We start from the raw sequence: 14,403 nt of genomic DNA, 5'->3' as shown, positions 1-14,403 counted from the left end.
TAGGGCGCTAAGCTACATCCATGGGCTTGGGGGCTCTGCGGCCCTGCTTGGGGACTCCTGCACCGCGCCAGCACAGGGCATCGGACATCGGAACCACAGTAGTTTCTATGCCTTTTTTTTTTCTTTTTTTTTTTTTAAGTACCAGACAATCTCTGCTCATCTGCCCGCATGTCGACGCAGAAAGCTCGCCATGCCAGCCCAGCCAGTGGAGCTACTACGGGCCTTAAGTGTTTCTCCATCGTCAATACTCCCCTTCGTGTCCCGGCCGAATTCTCTCACAAGCCACTCCACCATTGGGAGATTATGATATCTTACCGCCACCTCCAGCAGAGTTCCGTCATTCTCTGAGTAAATACGCTCCAGCGTATTCTTCCCAGTCTGATCCAACTCACGGCGATACAGCCGGGCGTTCGGATCGGCCCCATGCTCCAATAACAGTTTTATAAGACTCTTGTCGCCCCTTTCAACTGCAGGCTTTAGGGGACTTTGGCATTTCCGTTGTTTCGTGATTATGGCCCATTCGCCACGTAAGGGATACGGTTTCGCGCCATGGGACAGAAGAAGGTCGGTAATAGACTGCAACCCCATGTAAACAGACATCCAAAGTGGCGATTTTCCTGCAGATGAGATGAAATTCACATCTGCACCGTGCCTAATGAGCAGCTTAGTTGTTGTGTAACAGCCACTACAAACAGCGAAGTTAAGCGGGTCCACTTCCTGTTCTCCCTAACGGAGACGGCAACATTTGCAAAGCGAGAGAGTCTCAACGCAGGTTTGTGATTTTCGAGAATGTACTCGGCCCAGGCATGCAAACCCAGGCCGCAAGCGATATGGAATGCCGGCAGATCGACGATATTCTCAGAATCCACGAAAACCAAGCCTGGGCGATCCATGGGGAACTCGGTATGGAGCTGGTGATACAAGAGCTCCGAGCCCTTAAAGAAGGAGCTGTGGCGCTCGAGGACTTCCCGAGCCTTATGTCCTGAAGCCTTGAAGTGAAAATCCCAAAAGTTCTTTGCATATGGTATTAATGCACCCGATCCATCGAGTCTTCCCGTTTCTGATCCTGACAAGAGACGACCTCGGTAGTCGTCTTTCCACGGCACATCGCTAAACTTAAATCGTTGGTGCATGCACTCGATACATCTGATCGCCAGGGTGGAGTGGCCGGTATCTGCATCGAAGACTGGCGTCCATGAAAGGTTTGGCGGTTTTCGGGCTTGGACGAGATAGTCTTTGGCGCTCTGGTGCACAAATCTAACCACTCTCCCCGTTTCGGATACCGTCAGGAGATGACCGCAGAACCGAACGTAGTCGCGGACTATTTGCGACGGATTCAGCCCGTTCGTTTCCTCGACGGCCAACGCCTCGACGAGCTCCTCCAAGCTGAGTGGCCATTCAGCGAACACTACCCACGTCAGCAGTGCTTTGACTTGATTCCGATGTCTTGGTTTGATTTGATTTAGAATACGCTCATATATCTCATATAGACCTTCAGGGAGGTCGTTGAGACAATCGACAACCTCGCTCGGTTCTTTACCACGCAGGTCCTGTATCATGAAGCTAACCCACAGGGAAACTCCCCCTGAACCTGTAATTAGAGATTTTCGAATGCGTTCAATGAGCGATTGAGGGTAGTGTGGAGACGATTCTGCGAGCTCAGCCACTCTGGTGTTGATGTAAAGCTCTAAACCATCGCTCACGCTCTCCAAGGCTGCGTCGAGTTTTATTTGAGGTCGTGATGCTAGAGATTCTCTGATACATTTCGGATGTTCGCGGCTGAGAACGAGAACCTTCAGTTTGTCGGTAGGTGCCAGGCTTTCTATTTTGAGGAGCAGGGACGTCAGAGATGATTCGTCACATTCGTCAAGTCCGTCCATAACACAGGTCACGGGTGGAACATCAGGGTCATCGATTGTCTGTAAAAAAACGTCCCAAATCTTGTCAATATCGCCATCAAAGAGTCGCTTGCCCTGAACCTTATGCGCTGAAAGCATGTGCTTGATAAGCCCTGGGCGAAGCTCGACGAGGTGGTACAGAAGGCCTCGGAGCATTTGGATGGCTCCATTGCGCTCGTTGTCACGGTTATCGCAGAAGAAGTAAAGCACCAGAGATGGGGTGTCTCGTGCTTGAGCGTCACGTTCGAGGCGTTCTGAGAGATATATGGAGAGCATTGTTTTGCCTGTTCCGGGGCCTCCACAAATCCATAGAACACCTCCCGTAGAGTCGCTCCAAGATTTATACTGCGGTGTTTCGGGAACCCAGTCACACGAACCGACAATGACGCTACCCTTTTCTCTTTTCAGTCTCTCGCGATGTGTCCTGGGGTCTGTCAGAAACAAATCGCGCCGGCACTTGTCTGCGTCTGGCGACTGGTTCCGATTAGTGGGAAGACATTCAAGACTGCGTGCGACAATTTGAAGATCGGATTCGATGGAATCCAGTTTCTTCCCATAGGAGTGCAGGCTTGATCTAACAGAGGGGAAGGAAACCATTAGCTTTAGCTTAGGCTAGGCCGAGGTAACCACTAATTTTGGGAGCTCATACCCATTTCTCGCAGATATATCAGCTATCAGGAGCGTTTTCTCCCGTTCTATCTTGTCTAGAATAGCACGAATGCCGTCTTCTGAGTACACTCCTCGAACGGCTTGCCATGTTTTCTTCAAAATACCAGCATCGAGGTCGCAGGAGATCTTTTCAAGGATTTTGCGTAGAGCCTTGACGTGATCCTCGCACCGTCGAAGGACCTTGTCAGTAGTTCGCGAATGAGGACCTTTAGAAGCTTTAATATCGATGGCAATTTGTTGGAGCGCTTCGATTTCTTCGGTCAGTTGCGCTATTTCGGCTGGCGCGCCCCTGACTTGGTCGATGATTGCCTTGATCAGTCCGATGACCTTGGTGGATTGTTCGATGAATTGGCCGGCAGCCGCTACGGCACCAACGATTTCGAAACCCGACATCTCGAGAGGACCCACGAGAATAGCGACAAGCTGAGGAGGGCATCGGTTGTGAAATGCGAGGAGATGTTGCCGGGAACACTGATATATGCCAGGGGGCATGGCAGAGCGTCTATTTCACGGAGCCTCGCTGACAACCAAGCATTCTGCTGGCCATGAAGAAGCCAATGATAACCGAGAGCACGCATTTTCCACACCCGTCCAGGCAGGGCGCCCGGAGGACGATGTTCGGCCAGTAAAGGCCACTGACGAAGCGCCCAGCTGATGTGGCGTTTCGCCCGGGGGCGCTTGAAGAGAAGACCGACTCGTCGGCGTAAACAGCAAGAAACGAGTCGCCTGCGAACTTACGGACGTTTGCTTTCCTGGTTGCACTGCCCGATAAATTGTTGGGCCGAATAAATACTCGCCATTTGATCCGCTCGCTGCCGACTCGGCTTGGCTTGGGAAGTCGCCGAGATTTTTCGGTCAGCCGTTATGATTTCCGAACTGGGGTCGGTTACCGTGTGGATCACAGCTACCGGCACAACCGCAGCTCCGGATCCGAAACTGTTACACGCCGTAGTCTATCAATTTGACCTTGGCCGGAGTAGGAGAGGGATGTATGTGCGTGCCTAGGCCATGCCGACTTGAGGCGAGCTTGTTCATCGACAACAGCCCGGCGATTTGACCGTGGCTATTGAAACGCTAGAGTGATGGAATTCGTGACAGACAGCGTGCCAGTAAGATTTAGGGTGAGTGACTACTGCAGAGTCCTGTCCTGAAGAGGCGAAAACTACGACAGGAATTGTGATTGGGTGTTGGGTCGCATCGAAAGAATAAATATATACCTGAGAAGGAGAAGAAGGTTGGAAGGCTTGAGAGTAGTCTGGACTCTTGCAAGGTTGCAGCTTTGGCATGTTTGTAATCTAGGCTTTAAGACGATGGTTGAGTTTAGTCTCTTTGTGGGTCCAGCGTCAACTTGGCCATTAGGGTCTATTCACGCGCGCGGCTCAGGGTTGTTCGAAATGGTAAATGAGTGTCAGACTTGATCGAGATCAATAGGAACTTGTTGGTATTTCACCCTGCCCGCGATGCTTATGAAGTAGATTATACATCAGTTATCACTCGTCGTTGTTGGAACCCACCACCTTTGACGACGACAGACCCCACACACGTGATGAAATTGGTGCTGGCGGATTCGAAAATCGACCCCACAGCTCTTGGAGGGTTCAGCCAAATTCGACACCAACATTGGGGAGCTTCCCTCCCCGCCAACCACGCGACAATCGGACTTACTCAACCCGAACTCCCAGATCCTCGAGCTCTCTCAACACGACTCCTCTCCTGAGGAACCCTAAAGACCCCATCGACGAGATTCCCGCATCCGAACCTCCCAGCCATCAAACAAGAAACAATGGCGAAAACAAAATACTACAAAACCTCCCAAGAATGGTTCGACCAATCCATCCTCCTCATCGAAGCCCGTCCCTCTACCGTACGTAATATACCTTACCCTCCTCCCTCCGCGGACCCAACGCAAAGCTAATCAAGAGATACTCTGTAGACCCGCATAACAACAAAATACTCCATTAAGCGCCCCCGCATAAAACAAACCGAAGAGTCCACCCCCGCCACCGACGCGGCCCCCCGCGCCCCCCGCGCAAAGCTCACCCTCAAGACCTTCGACCCCGTCAGCGGCGCCACGCTGAAGTACAAGACTACCAAGGCGGCGGAGGTGAATCGGCTTATCCAGGTGCTGGGAAAGTTGAGCAAGGGGATGGCGGGGTTGAAGGGTGCGAGGGACGAGGTGCAACAGCAGGGGGCTGAGGCGGAGAAGGAGGAGAAGGTTGTGGGTGCTGCGCAGGGAGCGGCAGCTGGTGCGGAAGCGGGTAAGGGCGCGCAGGTTCCGGAGAAGGGACAAGCGGGTGGTGGTGGTGGGAAGAAAAAGAAGAAGGGCAAGAGGTGATGTGATAGATACTCGCATGCTGAGGGGGAAAGGCGGTGTGAATTGAGGGCGTTGACGTGGTTTGGAATCGATTCATGTCATACGAGCGTTTATGATTAGCATTATCGAACTGCATTCTAGAACCAAGAAACGTGCCTATCACACCTATGCTCGGGGGGATGCGGATACTAGATATCACTGTGATGGAGATGAAGGAACGAAACCCGAAGTTATCCGTGTGAATTATTATCACTAATCCGTAGTGTACATTTCCTTCGTCGTCGTCACAATAAACCCGGCCGCCTCCCAACCTACAACCATTTCCAAGTCAGAATACCTCCCCCGCCTCCGTTTGATAAGAGTAGAAAAACGAAAACCCAGTGCTGTGCCGCCGCCTTTTAACGCCAGAATGAACCATGTGGTACTGACGAGTACGCATATCTTTAGAAACCATGCCATAACAAAACCCGACAAATGAGAAAAAGTGCTTCGAAGTCCCCTAATCCCAGTGTAGTTGCTAGCGATCCCACCTCATTGGGGGGATCAGTGGTATATGTGCAACGATAGGGATATCAATAATAAACTGTGCAGCTCGCGCGCATATGGCGCGCCAAGGAACGGCGGTGAGAGCATTTAGAAATCCTCATCGAAAGTGAAGGCGCCGCCATCACCGCCAGCATCGACGGTAGCCTCCTCGTTCCTCTTAGTGCTGGCCATGACGCCGGCCTTCTGGTAGTCACCAACACGCTTCTCGAAGAAGTTGGTCTTGCCACCGAGAGAGATGTTCTCCATGAAGTCGAAGGGGTTGGTGGACCTGTAGATCTTCTCATTTCCGAGGGCGACGAGCAGCCTGTCGGCGACGAACTCAATGTACTGCTTCATGAGGTTCGCGTTCATGCCGAGCAGGGCACAGGGGAGGGCCTCAGTGAGGAACTCCTGCTCGATCTTGACGGCATCAGTAATGATGTCCTTGATGAGCTGCTTGTCGGGGCGGTGCTTGAGGTGGGAGAACAGGAGGCACGCGAAGTCGGTGTGGAGACCCTCGTCACGGGAGATGAGCTCATTGGAGAAGGTAAGACCAGGCATAAGGCCGCGCTTCTTGAGCCAGAAAATGGAGGCGAAGGCACCGCTGAAGAAGATACCCTCGACGGCAGCGAAGGCAACGAGGCGCTGAGCGAAGGTGGCCTCGCGGTCGGCAATCCAGCGAAGAGCCCAGTCGGCCTTCTTGCGGATGCAGGGAACTAATGCGAGCGATTAGTCATGCGATTCGATATCATACGAGGTATTTGTATTGTATGAGGGATTAAGGGACATACTGGTCTCAATGGCGTTGAAGAGGTGAGTTCTCTGGGCGGGCTCCTTGATGTAGGTATCAATGAGGAGGGAGTAGGTCTCCGAGTGGATGTTCTCCATCATGATCTGGAAACCGTAGAAGCAGCGGGCCTCAGGGATCTGGACCTCAGCGCTGAATCGCTCAACGAGGTTCTCGTTGACGATACCATCGGAGGCGGCGAAGAAGGCAAGAATGTGCGAGATGAAATACTTCTCGTCATCATTGAGCTTGTTGTTCCAGTCGTGGAGATCCTTGGAGAGATCAATCTCTTCGGCAGTCCAGAAAGAGGCCTCGGCCTTCTTGTACATTTGCCAGATCTGTGTTGTAATCGGTTCGTTAGGCTCGGATTCGTTTGGGGAATTGGCTATATAGGACGCGACGCGATTTGGCTTACCTCGTGGTACTTGATGGGGAAAAGAACGAAGCGCTGAGGGTTCTCCTGGAGGAGGGGCTCGTCGGCCTCTTCTGGCTTGACGGTTGTAGCAGCGGGCTGCTGCTCGACCTTCTTGACCTCGGCGACAACAGACTTGGTGTCCTGGACGGCGACGGCGTCGGGGTTGTTTTCCTTGTCGGCGGCATTGAAGTTGAGCTTCTTAACGGGAGACTCCATCTTGAAAGCCTCAATGGCAGTGGCAGCCTGTGTTCGGAAAGGGTCTTGTTAGCGCTCGGTCTAAATGACGCGAAGAAACACGCGTAAAAAGCCATTGGGTCGGGTAGAGACGCGACTTACCTGCTTGGAGGGGGTGATGTCGGCCATTGTGACGAATAGGGTTAAATGGGATATGTGAAGTGGAAAGGAGGCAAACAGATAGGTGGAGAGGGTAGAGAGAGTATTAAAAGGCTGACGTCAATTGATGATGCCTTTGTCTAAGAGGAGTTGAGCTTGGGAGTGAAGGAGATGGAGGTAACTGTTAGCTTTGGGTTGGGAGGTGGAAGTTCGAGGTGTTAAATACTGGAACGCGGATACACCATGAGCTGTGCTCAGGTGTGATAGTCCAGAAGCCGAGACGTGTAATGTGGGTGGCAAGAAAACTTGGACGCGTTTCTGGCGCGAAAAAAAAGGGCGTTAAGTGGGTTGATCCCGGTGCAAAGGTGCAATTTGTGGTGGATGGGTTGAATTGAGATGGCAGGGGGTGGGATAAAGTGGGGACCTCAGGGCTCGACTGGATTCGATAACAGGGGCCAAGCCCACAATTGCAGGGAGCGGTCAGGGATCAGCACATCATTGCATCGCTACCAACTTGAGGCTTCAGGGCATCGCCTATTAATGTTACAGGTGGCAGCACCACTAACATTGATTTGATCATGTACACCATTAAGCTGCCGTTCCCCTCGCAGGACCTGCATCGAAATCGATTGACGCGTCTGTTACTTGCAGCCACCAAGCTTCCAGGGACAGCTGAGCACAGGGCAACCATTACGTTCCCTGTCGGTCGAGAAATTCCCGGTCCAGTCTCATTCGCGTTTTCACGAAGCCAAGTTCTTTCGTCCTCGAAGAATGGCGGTCTGGCAGGGGTTGGATCGCCAAGGTTAATTCATCATCATTTGATGAAGCCATTTGATCCAGACATTCCCTCGTCAGTAGATTTGTACGTGAATATCAGAGGCTAAGCTGGAGCTTGCAGACTAGGTACTCTTTCGATGATGCACAAGCAGTGAAGCACTGATCGAAAGTGGATATGGTACGGATCTGTTGTTGATGGACGTAATAATTTTGTATATCCGAGTCTGGAAGGAGATGGCCCAAGTATTTCCGAATCTCGGAGTCCAAGACATTTAGCTCCCCTGCACGCGTCTACCTTCAAACCGCGTTTCCTGCTCCTAACTCGATGTCCATCGGTGAAAAATAAAGTGGTAGACCAAACTAAGCTCACAGAAATACCACCTCGTCGGTACCCCAGCTCCACTTGCAGTAGTTTGAGCACTCTGTCTCGCCTGAGGCGCCTCCACTCGATGCACCCGAAGCTGTTTGTTGACGGCCGAACAGGGTGAATGGGGTCACCAGTGGAGCCATGGAAGCATGGAACTACTGGTCTGAGAAGTCGGAAATACGGATTAAGGACGTCGCAGCCTGGTGCGGAAACACAACTGGCGCCCACTATCCTAAGGACGGGAATACTTGACGCTACTTTACTCGAGATTGAGGTGGCTGGGTCTTCCTTTCCTGAGCCCCGGTCCGGCGTCAGATTGTTGACCACCAAATCTACTTGATGCACCAGTCAGAGACGTTTCTTGATCAAAAACAGATCTAATCAATCTCTTGATCAGCCCGTGTCGATGCCCGAATCGCGAGAGCATTCGGCGGTTCGGCATCATGCCTAACTGCATCAGCTCATAAATAAGACATCCATAGCTCGGACCCGATACTGTCATCTACAAAGCCCGTCCTTCGAATCTAAAGTTTGGTGTAGGAGCCTGGTCTTGGATGGACCGTTTGACCCCTCCATCAGAGCTCCGGTTCCGCCTCGCCTCTCGCGTTCCTTGACACGTTCTCCGCGGAGGGGAATTGGACCGAAAAGACAAATATTATTGATGTTTCCTTTCATCCCCCAGGAAACTCTAGCTCATCTGTGTCTAGATCGACGCGTTATCACGAGATTTGGCAGCCCGACCACCGGATCCAGTGAATCGCTCTTTGCGGGTATCTTCGGATCCGCTTCTGATTCCTCAGCATGACCCAGTTCTTGGATAATCAGATTTTCCTTTCCCTTTCTGATTTCCCACCACCTTGGGCCATACCACAGGGTCGGCGCGAACATTGAATCGGGAGACGGACGAGAAGACGTTAACAGGTGATTCATTTCCCTTTTAGCGCATGGCGCCTATGAAGCATTGACAAGATTGGACTCTTCTGCAGGTCAACCCCTCGCCGACCACCCACGAAACTGGTTGAAACGCAATCCCACGACCAGTTCCTGCGAGCATCGCTCGAGGTCGCCCATTACGACATGCCTTTCAAACTAAATTTATCTCGTGACACATCAATTAAGCGGTTTTGGCGCTTTCAAGTATGCAGGAGCTGGTGCCGGAATGGGGTCGTGGCTGGCAGGGGGACCTTCCAAGCCCGGTTGAGGCGTTGATTAGAGGTCAATTCCTTATAAGCGCCCTTGGCTCACGACTTTTGGCCCAAATCCACGACCGCCCTGCGTTTCAGCAGAGCACCAATATCCAGACTGTCGGGTCCGTCCAAGAATAGACATCATGAACGAAAATGGATGGGAGCCGAGGCCAGAACAGTTTAGGAGGCAGTTGTTGAGGAGAGAAAAGAACATAAAAGACTGAGATATCTCCCTCTAGTTTTTGTAAATCTCAAGCTTCGAGCAAGCAACTAGATCATCCAAGATACCCTTCTCTTAGTCCAATTCTAATATCTCTGACTACCTTTGACACCATCAAGACTGGATCTTGACTTCTAAAGTTCAAACCATACTCTGCCGTCTACTTCTCACCTACATACTATCTGCCTCCTTTGTCACCCAAATCAGTCCAAGAAAAGAACGACAAGAAAAATGTCGCCAACAGTGACCTTTGCCCAAATCCCCGACCGAAAGTCCGCCTACAAGCCAGCCCGCAACTTGAGCCTAGACATCCACATTGCCAACAACTCCCCCCGTCCCGCCTCCCGCTCTCAGCCCACCACCCCCTACCGACGCGCCAGCGTCCAGCAACCCCTCTACTACTCCCCGTACTCCCCCTACTACCCAGCCCCACCGGTCCTCAAGTCCCCCCGCGCCTTCGCCGTCCCCGTCCGCTACTACGAAACCGTGTCCAAGCAATGCGGCTTCCATTGCGGCAACCCCCGCATGGCCGGTTCGGCCTACTGCAAGCACGACACGTGCCGCAACGAGCACTGCGTCGAGCCTTCGCGGACGTGGGACGGATACTGCGAGCACCACGGCTGCGCGTCGAGGAAGTGCATCCATCGCAGGGCTGTTACGAAGTTGGTCTACGAGGGGGAGGACGCCGCGAGGGTTGGCACCAAGAGGCATGGAAGTAAACCGGATGTTGTTGAGAAGTATCACGTTTCGAGGTTTTGCAAGGCGCATATGTGTAGGGTTTGGGGGTGCAAGAAGGAGGGGAAGAAGGAGCTTACGGGGTATTGTGGCGAGCACTTTGAGGGCCTCTACGAATACTTCTAAGGATCGATGAGGAAGTGGGACGTGAGAGTGCGTGAAGGAGGACTCGGGAGGCGGTGCTTTGCTTGATTTGGTGTTGGCGAAATGGCGAAGAGGACATTTCATTTTTCTTGGGCGCTTACGATAATTTTGATTCCGGGGTTATGCATTTATGCAATAAGTTGATGTTCCCATCTCCAATTACATTAATGATTAGCATTAGCACAAATTTGTGAATTGATTAATTCAATCTGATTTAACGATTTAAGCGATATCTTGTGGAAACAGCTTCAAGCAAGTTATGACCTCCTTGTACATAGTTTTGTCTCCATTCTGCATCATGCCTTTAATCTGAGAAGCCTCCCCTGAAATGGCTTCGATATCTATTCCGGGGACCTGGGCAGTTCGAGGAAGCGCGTGTAACCAGCCCGATCCGAAAGGCCATAAGCCATCTCATTGGCTCGCCGCCGCGATTACCGACCCGCATGGCATGCAGATGCATCAGATCCATGTCCCAAGGCCCTGAAACGGGTCGACATCTCCTGCAGCCATCATCTTGACGCGGTTCTTCGCCAGCCTATCGATGAGGAATGACAAGGCTGCTCCCGTACCAACATCCACGATCCTGGGCCCTCTCTGCGGCCAGCAGCATAACTAAGGCCACTAGTGGTTTATGGCACAAGCTACGGCGCATGGGTGGAGCGGTATATGTTAGCCAGACACCCCGGTTTCTTGGTTTCCCGGCTTCCAGAAGAGGGGAGACGCATATCCAAGGTCCGGAGGATGAATATGCCAGGCAGCGGGTCTCTCGACTTTAGTCTACGATCTACAAACACAGGTCATTTCTATCAAATTTCGTCTCGATACCGTTCTATATTGGGGAGGTCACTTGGATTACGCGCATTCCCTTTTTTGAACTCTTTCGTCATCGCCTCTTCCTCTTCCTACCCAGACCCGTCTTCATCTCTAAACTTTGGCACCCCTGAAGCCGCTAGCCCTCGCAATTCTCGGGGGGGGCATCGGGAGCTCTGGAGAAGGCCCTGGCGTCCCTCTGGATGGCTTTGAAACGTTCCTGGAAATGGGAGTATCATGTGTCAGTAAGAAATATGAGCGTCCGTCACCACCCGGGATGAATGGTTTACCTTGTTGAAAACAGGAGCGGTCAAAACCTCTTGAAAGAGGTCCGCATAGTAGCGAAGTTGTCGGATACGAACGGGGCGGCAAGTCCTGTGCTGCCTATGAATGCAATGGATGCACTTGGAATGAGACTCTGGGTACGCGATACCGGTTATCAGTCTATTTTCGTTCTTCCATCCCCAAGAGAGACGCGAATTGTCATTGCGGGATTCACTCACCGTTCTCCCTTCGGCACCAACCGGACAGGTGGCCGTCAGCATCACAATTGATGAACCACTCCAGGCATTTGTAGCAGCCGGGGTGGTGGCCGTGGGCTGCCTGGTAATCAGAGATAAACTGAGCATCGTCGGCAGGGCGAGATTTATCGAGAAATCTAAAATCACCGAAAATCACGGCGCCATAGAAACGCGGATCATCGTCAACAGCGGCGGTACCGCTGATGCTAGCATCAGGAGGTGGGAAGAATTTCAACCCATCAAAGTCCCCGTTGGTTGACTGAAACCGACGTTAGAAGCGCCCTCACGATCACGAGAGGGAGGCGTCAGACTGGGACGTTACCTACGTTGGTGTCCTCCTCATTTCCCGAGCCATTGTCGTCACGGTCGTCAGGAGGGCTGTTTGCATCCATTTTGGATACGATCGATGATAAAATGAGGTGTCGTGGTAGGTAGACTTGACTCTTTGAGTCGAGGACGGTTTGTGGATGTGTGGGAAGAGAAAGATAAACAACCCTTGGCCATGGCTGGGCTTAAATAGATGAAATTTTCATTGTGGTGATTAGGGCAAAGGGTTCCTGCGTTGAGCTTGAGGCTACGTGAACAGATATCTTAAAGGGGATCTTTGCGTGAGAGAAGTTGTGATCCCCTTGACTTGATGAGTCGTCGCTTGGATCAAGGTAATACCCACACCAAATGCCTCCGAGGCTGAGGCGAGTAAGGCCTGACCTGCTAACAGCAGAGTAGCATTTCTTATTGCGACATATCAAGTTAGCTGTTCTGCTTCCCAGCTCCCAAGAAAAGGTATGGTCAGTATGGGCAGTGACATGGTGGTTGAGTAGGTCAAGTTTATATGAGTGGACTTAGCTATCTGGCCACTTGCGTTGATGAAGTTATATTCTAGGTACTTGGTCAACAGGGTCCTTAATGAAAACAAAGATGGGGCAAATTGTATCTGGTATTGATAACTTAGTCTAATCCTACATGAGTGTGGTGATTTCTAGTGTGAACGTCCTTTTATTTCCTCCAAGTTAACTCTTTTTCATTTCATAACAAGAAAGAAGCTCAATCCTATATGGTCATATCAAGAAGGTCATCGTGTATGAACCTGCATCCTGCATACATTAAAAATCTTCAAATCCATCATAATCTATGACCCAACATTCCAAAGAAAGGAAACCCTCCATTAAAAACAATAAATGCTAAAAAAGGTCGTATGAGAACAGCTTGTTTTAGTAGACTCAGTCTCGGCAAGCAAATGACAAACTTGAATGTTAAGTAGGTTCCGTCGTTGACCCTTCACCGACGTTGCTTCTTGGTCCTCGACGAAGCGGTCAAGTTACGGTCGACTTCGCCCATCTCAACATCGGTGGGGCGAGACCTTCCACCAAAGAAACCGCGTCCACGGCTGTCCTCATTGCGAACCCTGGCAGGGGCAGGAGCGGTAGGGGTTCTCTGGCTGCGGCCATTCTGTCTGGTGCCGGTCGTCATCCTCTCCTGAGGGCGGGGCTGGCTAGCAGTGTACTCGGGCGACGGCTCCCGCTGGGCTCGGTCGAATTCTTCGGGAAGGCTGGGGTCAACTTCCGGGATTGGTAAGCCGCTCTTCCGAAGCTCCTTCTTGCCCTTTTCACGGAGATGGGCCTCGAGGAGAGCCGCATTTCGAGTATTCGCCTTGAAAGCGGCATCGACGATATCGCCGATGAAGGGAACAATGCCAATGGCGAAATCAAAGATGATGTTGAGCATCATCTTGGTCTTAAGTGAAGTAGGGAGACCGCCCTCGACGCTCGTGCAGGTACGCAGAACCATGAGAGCTAGGAGCGCATCCAAGACATCACCAATGCTGTGTCAATTTGTTAGTGTCTTGTATCACGCGCCAGTGAGCTCTGTCTAAGGAGACTTACCCAGGGATGAGTCCAATCGCGCTTCCCCACCCGAACCGGATGCCACAGCAGTTGAAGAGAGACATATCAAGCCGGTAAGCCCGTCTCTTAACTTTGGTCAATACCTTGCCGTCATGCTTGGAGATACCTGGCGGCAGGGCCTTTCTCCGCTTCTTGAATTTGCCGTTGGGAGTGCCGTCAAGCCTGGTTGCGGGCACAGTTTCAAAATAGGGGTCCTGAAGGGAGAACAGTCCAGTTAGTATCCACGCCAGTATAACGTATATTGAGGATATCAATTACCTCTGTGCCAAACTGATTTTGGACGGATTCGGCAAGAATCCTCTTGCCGATAAAAGTGGCGATCATGCTCGTCATTTTGGCGGGGAGCTTCAAAGGAATCCGACGAGGGATAAAGAGTGAATTGCAAGAGATATCCTCTTTCTCTCAATTTGAAAACTGGATGAAGGACTCAATAAGTATGTATTTGGTGGTGAGTTTCTTGGTCGGCTCGTGCCGACTGGCTAAGGTTCAACTGTTTCAGGGGCACCTCTAAGTTGGGCTTGATTGAGACACTTGATTGAGACTGGACCAGCCGACAGAGCTCAAGGCGAGGTAGAATAAAACAAAACGAGTTGTTCAAAAAAGAAAGAAAGAAAGAAAGAGCGTACTTGGAAGAAGGAGAGAGAGCAAGGGACGACTGGCAGCCGGTTTTTTTTTTATCTACTGTAGTTTCCTTGATTCGAGATGAACATCGAACTAATACAAGTACATTCAGGCCTCCGTTGAGCATGTTCACGGTCGCAGCTGAATCTTGATGGCGCATCACCCACGCATTCCAG

General features: G+C 51.5%; 5 protein-coding genes and 1 pseudogene across 5 annotated transcripts; 2 read left to right on the top strand and 4 right to left on the bottom strand.

Annotated features, from left to right (window-relative positions):
• Window positions 1–635: 635 nt before the first annotated feature.
• On the bottom strand, window positions 636–2,960 carry SAPIO_CDS6006 (uncharacterized protein; the record flags this gene model as incomplete). The annotated part of the gene is made up of 3 exons (XM_016788211.1): window positions 636–2,152; window positions 2,276–2,472; window positions 2,548–2,960. 3 exons carry the CDS (start codon window positions 2,958–2,960, stop codon window positions 636–638), a joined length of 2,127 nt encoding a protein of 708 aa, XP_016642527.1.
• A 1,390-nt stretch (window positions 2,961–4,350) lies between these two features.
• SAPIO_CDS6005 (uncharacterized protein) lies at window positions 4,351–4,902 on the top strand (the record flags this gene model as incomplete). The annotated part of the gene is made up of 2 exons (XM_016788210.1): window positions 4,351–4,431; window positions 4,501–4,902. 2 exons carry the CDS (start codon window positions 4,351–4,353, stop codon window positions 4,900–4,902), a joined length of 483 nt encoding a protein of 160 aa, XP_016642526.1.
• A 612-nt stretch (window positions 4,903–5,514) lies between these two features.
• On the bottom strand, window positions 5,515–6,971 carry SAPIO_CDS6004 (Ribonucleoside-diphosphate reductase small chain; the record flags this gene model as incomplete). Its single annotated transcript, XM_016788209.1, has 4 exons — window positions 5,515–6,122; window positions 6,198–6,531; window positions 6,609–6,851; window positions 6,945–6,971. 4 exons carry the CDS (start codon window positions 6,969–6,971, stop codon window positions 5,515–5,517), a joined length of 1,212 nt encoding a protein of 403 aa, XP_016642525.1.
• A 2,752-nt stretch (window positions 6,972–9,723) lies between these two features.
• SAPIO_CDS6003 lies at window positions 9,724–10,353 on the top strand (annotated as a pseudogene; the record flags this gene model as incomplete).
• A 967-nt stretch (window positions 10,354–11,320) lies between these two features.
• SAPIO_CDS6002 (uncharacterized protein) lies at window positions 11,321–12,094 on the bottom strand (the record flags this gene model as incomplete). The annotated part of the gene is made up of 4 exons (XM_016788208.1): window positions 11,321–11,401; window positions 11,472–11,599; window positions 11,685–11,961; window positions 12,029–12,094. The coding sequence occupies 4 exons, from the start codon at window positions 12,092–12,094 to the stop codon at window positions 11,321–11,323; spliced, it is 552 nt and encodes a 183-aa protein (XP_016642524.1).
• An 886-nt stretch (window positions 12,095–12,980) lies between these two features.
• On the bottom strand, window positions 12,981–13,939 carry SAPIO_CDS6001 (uncharacterized protein; the record flags this gene model as incomplete). The annotated part of the gene is made up of 3 exons (XM_016788207.1): window positions 12,981–13,524; window positions 13,586–13,800; window positions 13,865–13,939. 3 exons carry the CDS (start codon window positions 13,937–13,939, stop codon window positions 12,981–12,983), a joined length of 834 nt encoding a protein of 277 aa, XP_016642523.1.
• Window positions 13,940–14,403: the final 464 nt, after the last annotated feature.

This window comes from Scedosporium apiospermum (assembly GCF_000732125.1).
Source record: "Scedosporium apiospermum strain IHEM 14462 chromosome Unknown SEQ_SAPIO_0099, whole genome shotgun sequence".
NCBI classification, from domain to species: Eukaryota; Fungi; Ascomycota; class Sordariomycetes; order Microascales; family Microascaceae; genus Scedosporium; species Scedosporium apiospermum.
This window is presented reverse-complemented; position numbering and strand designations above follow the sequence as displayed.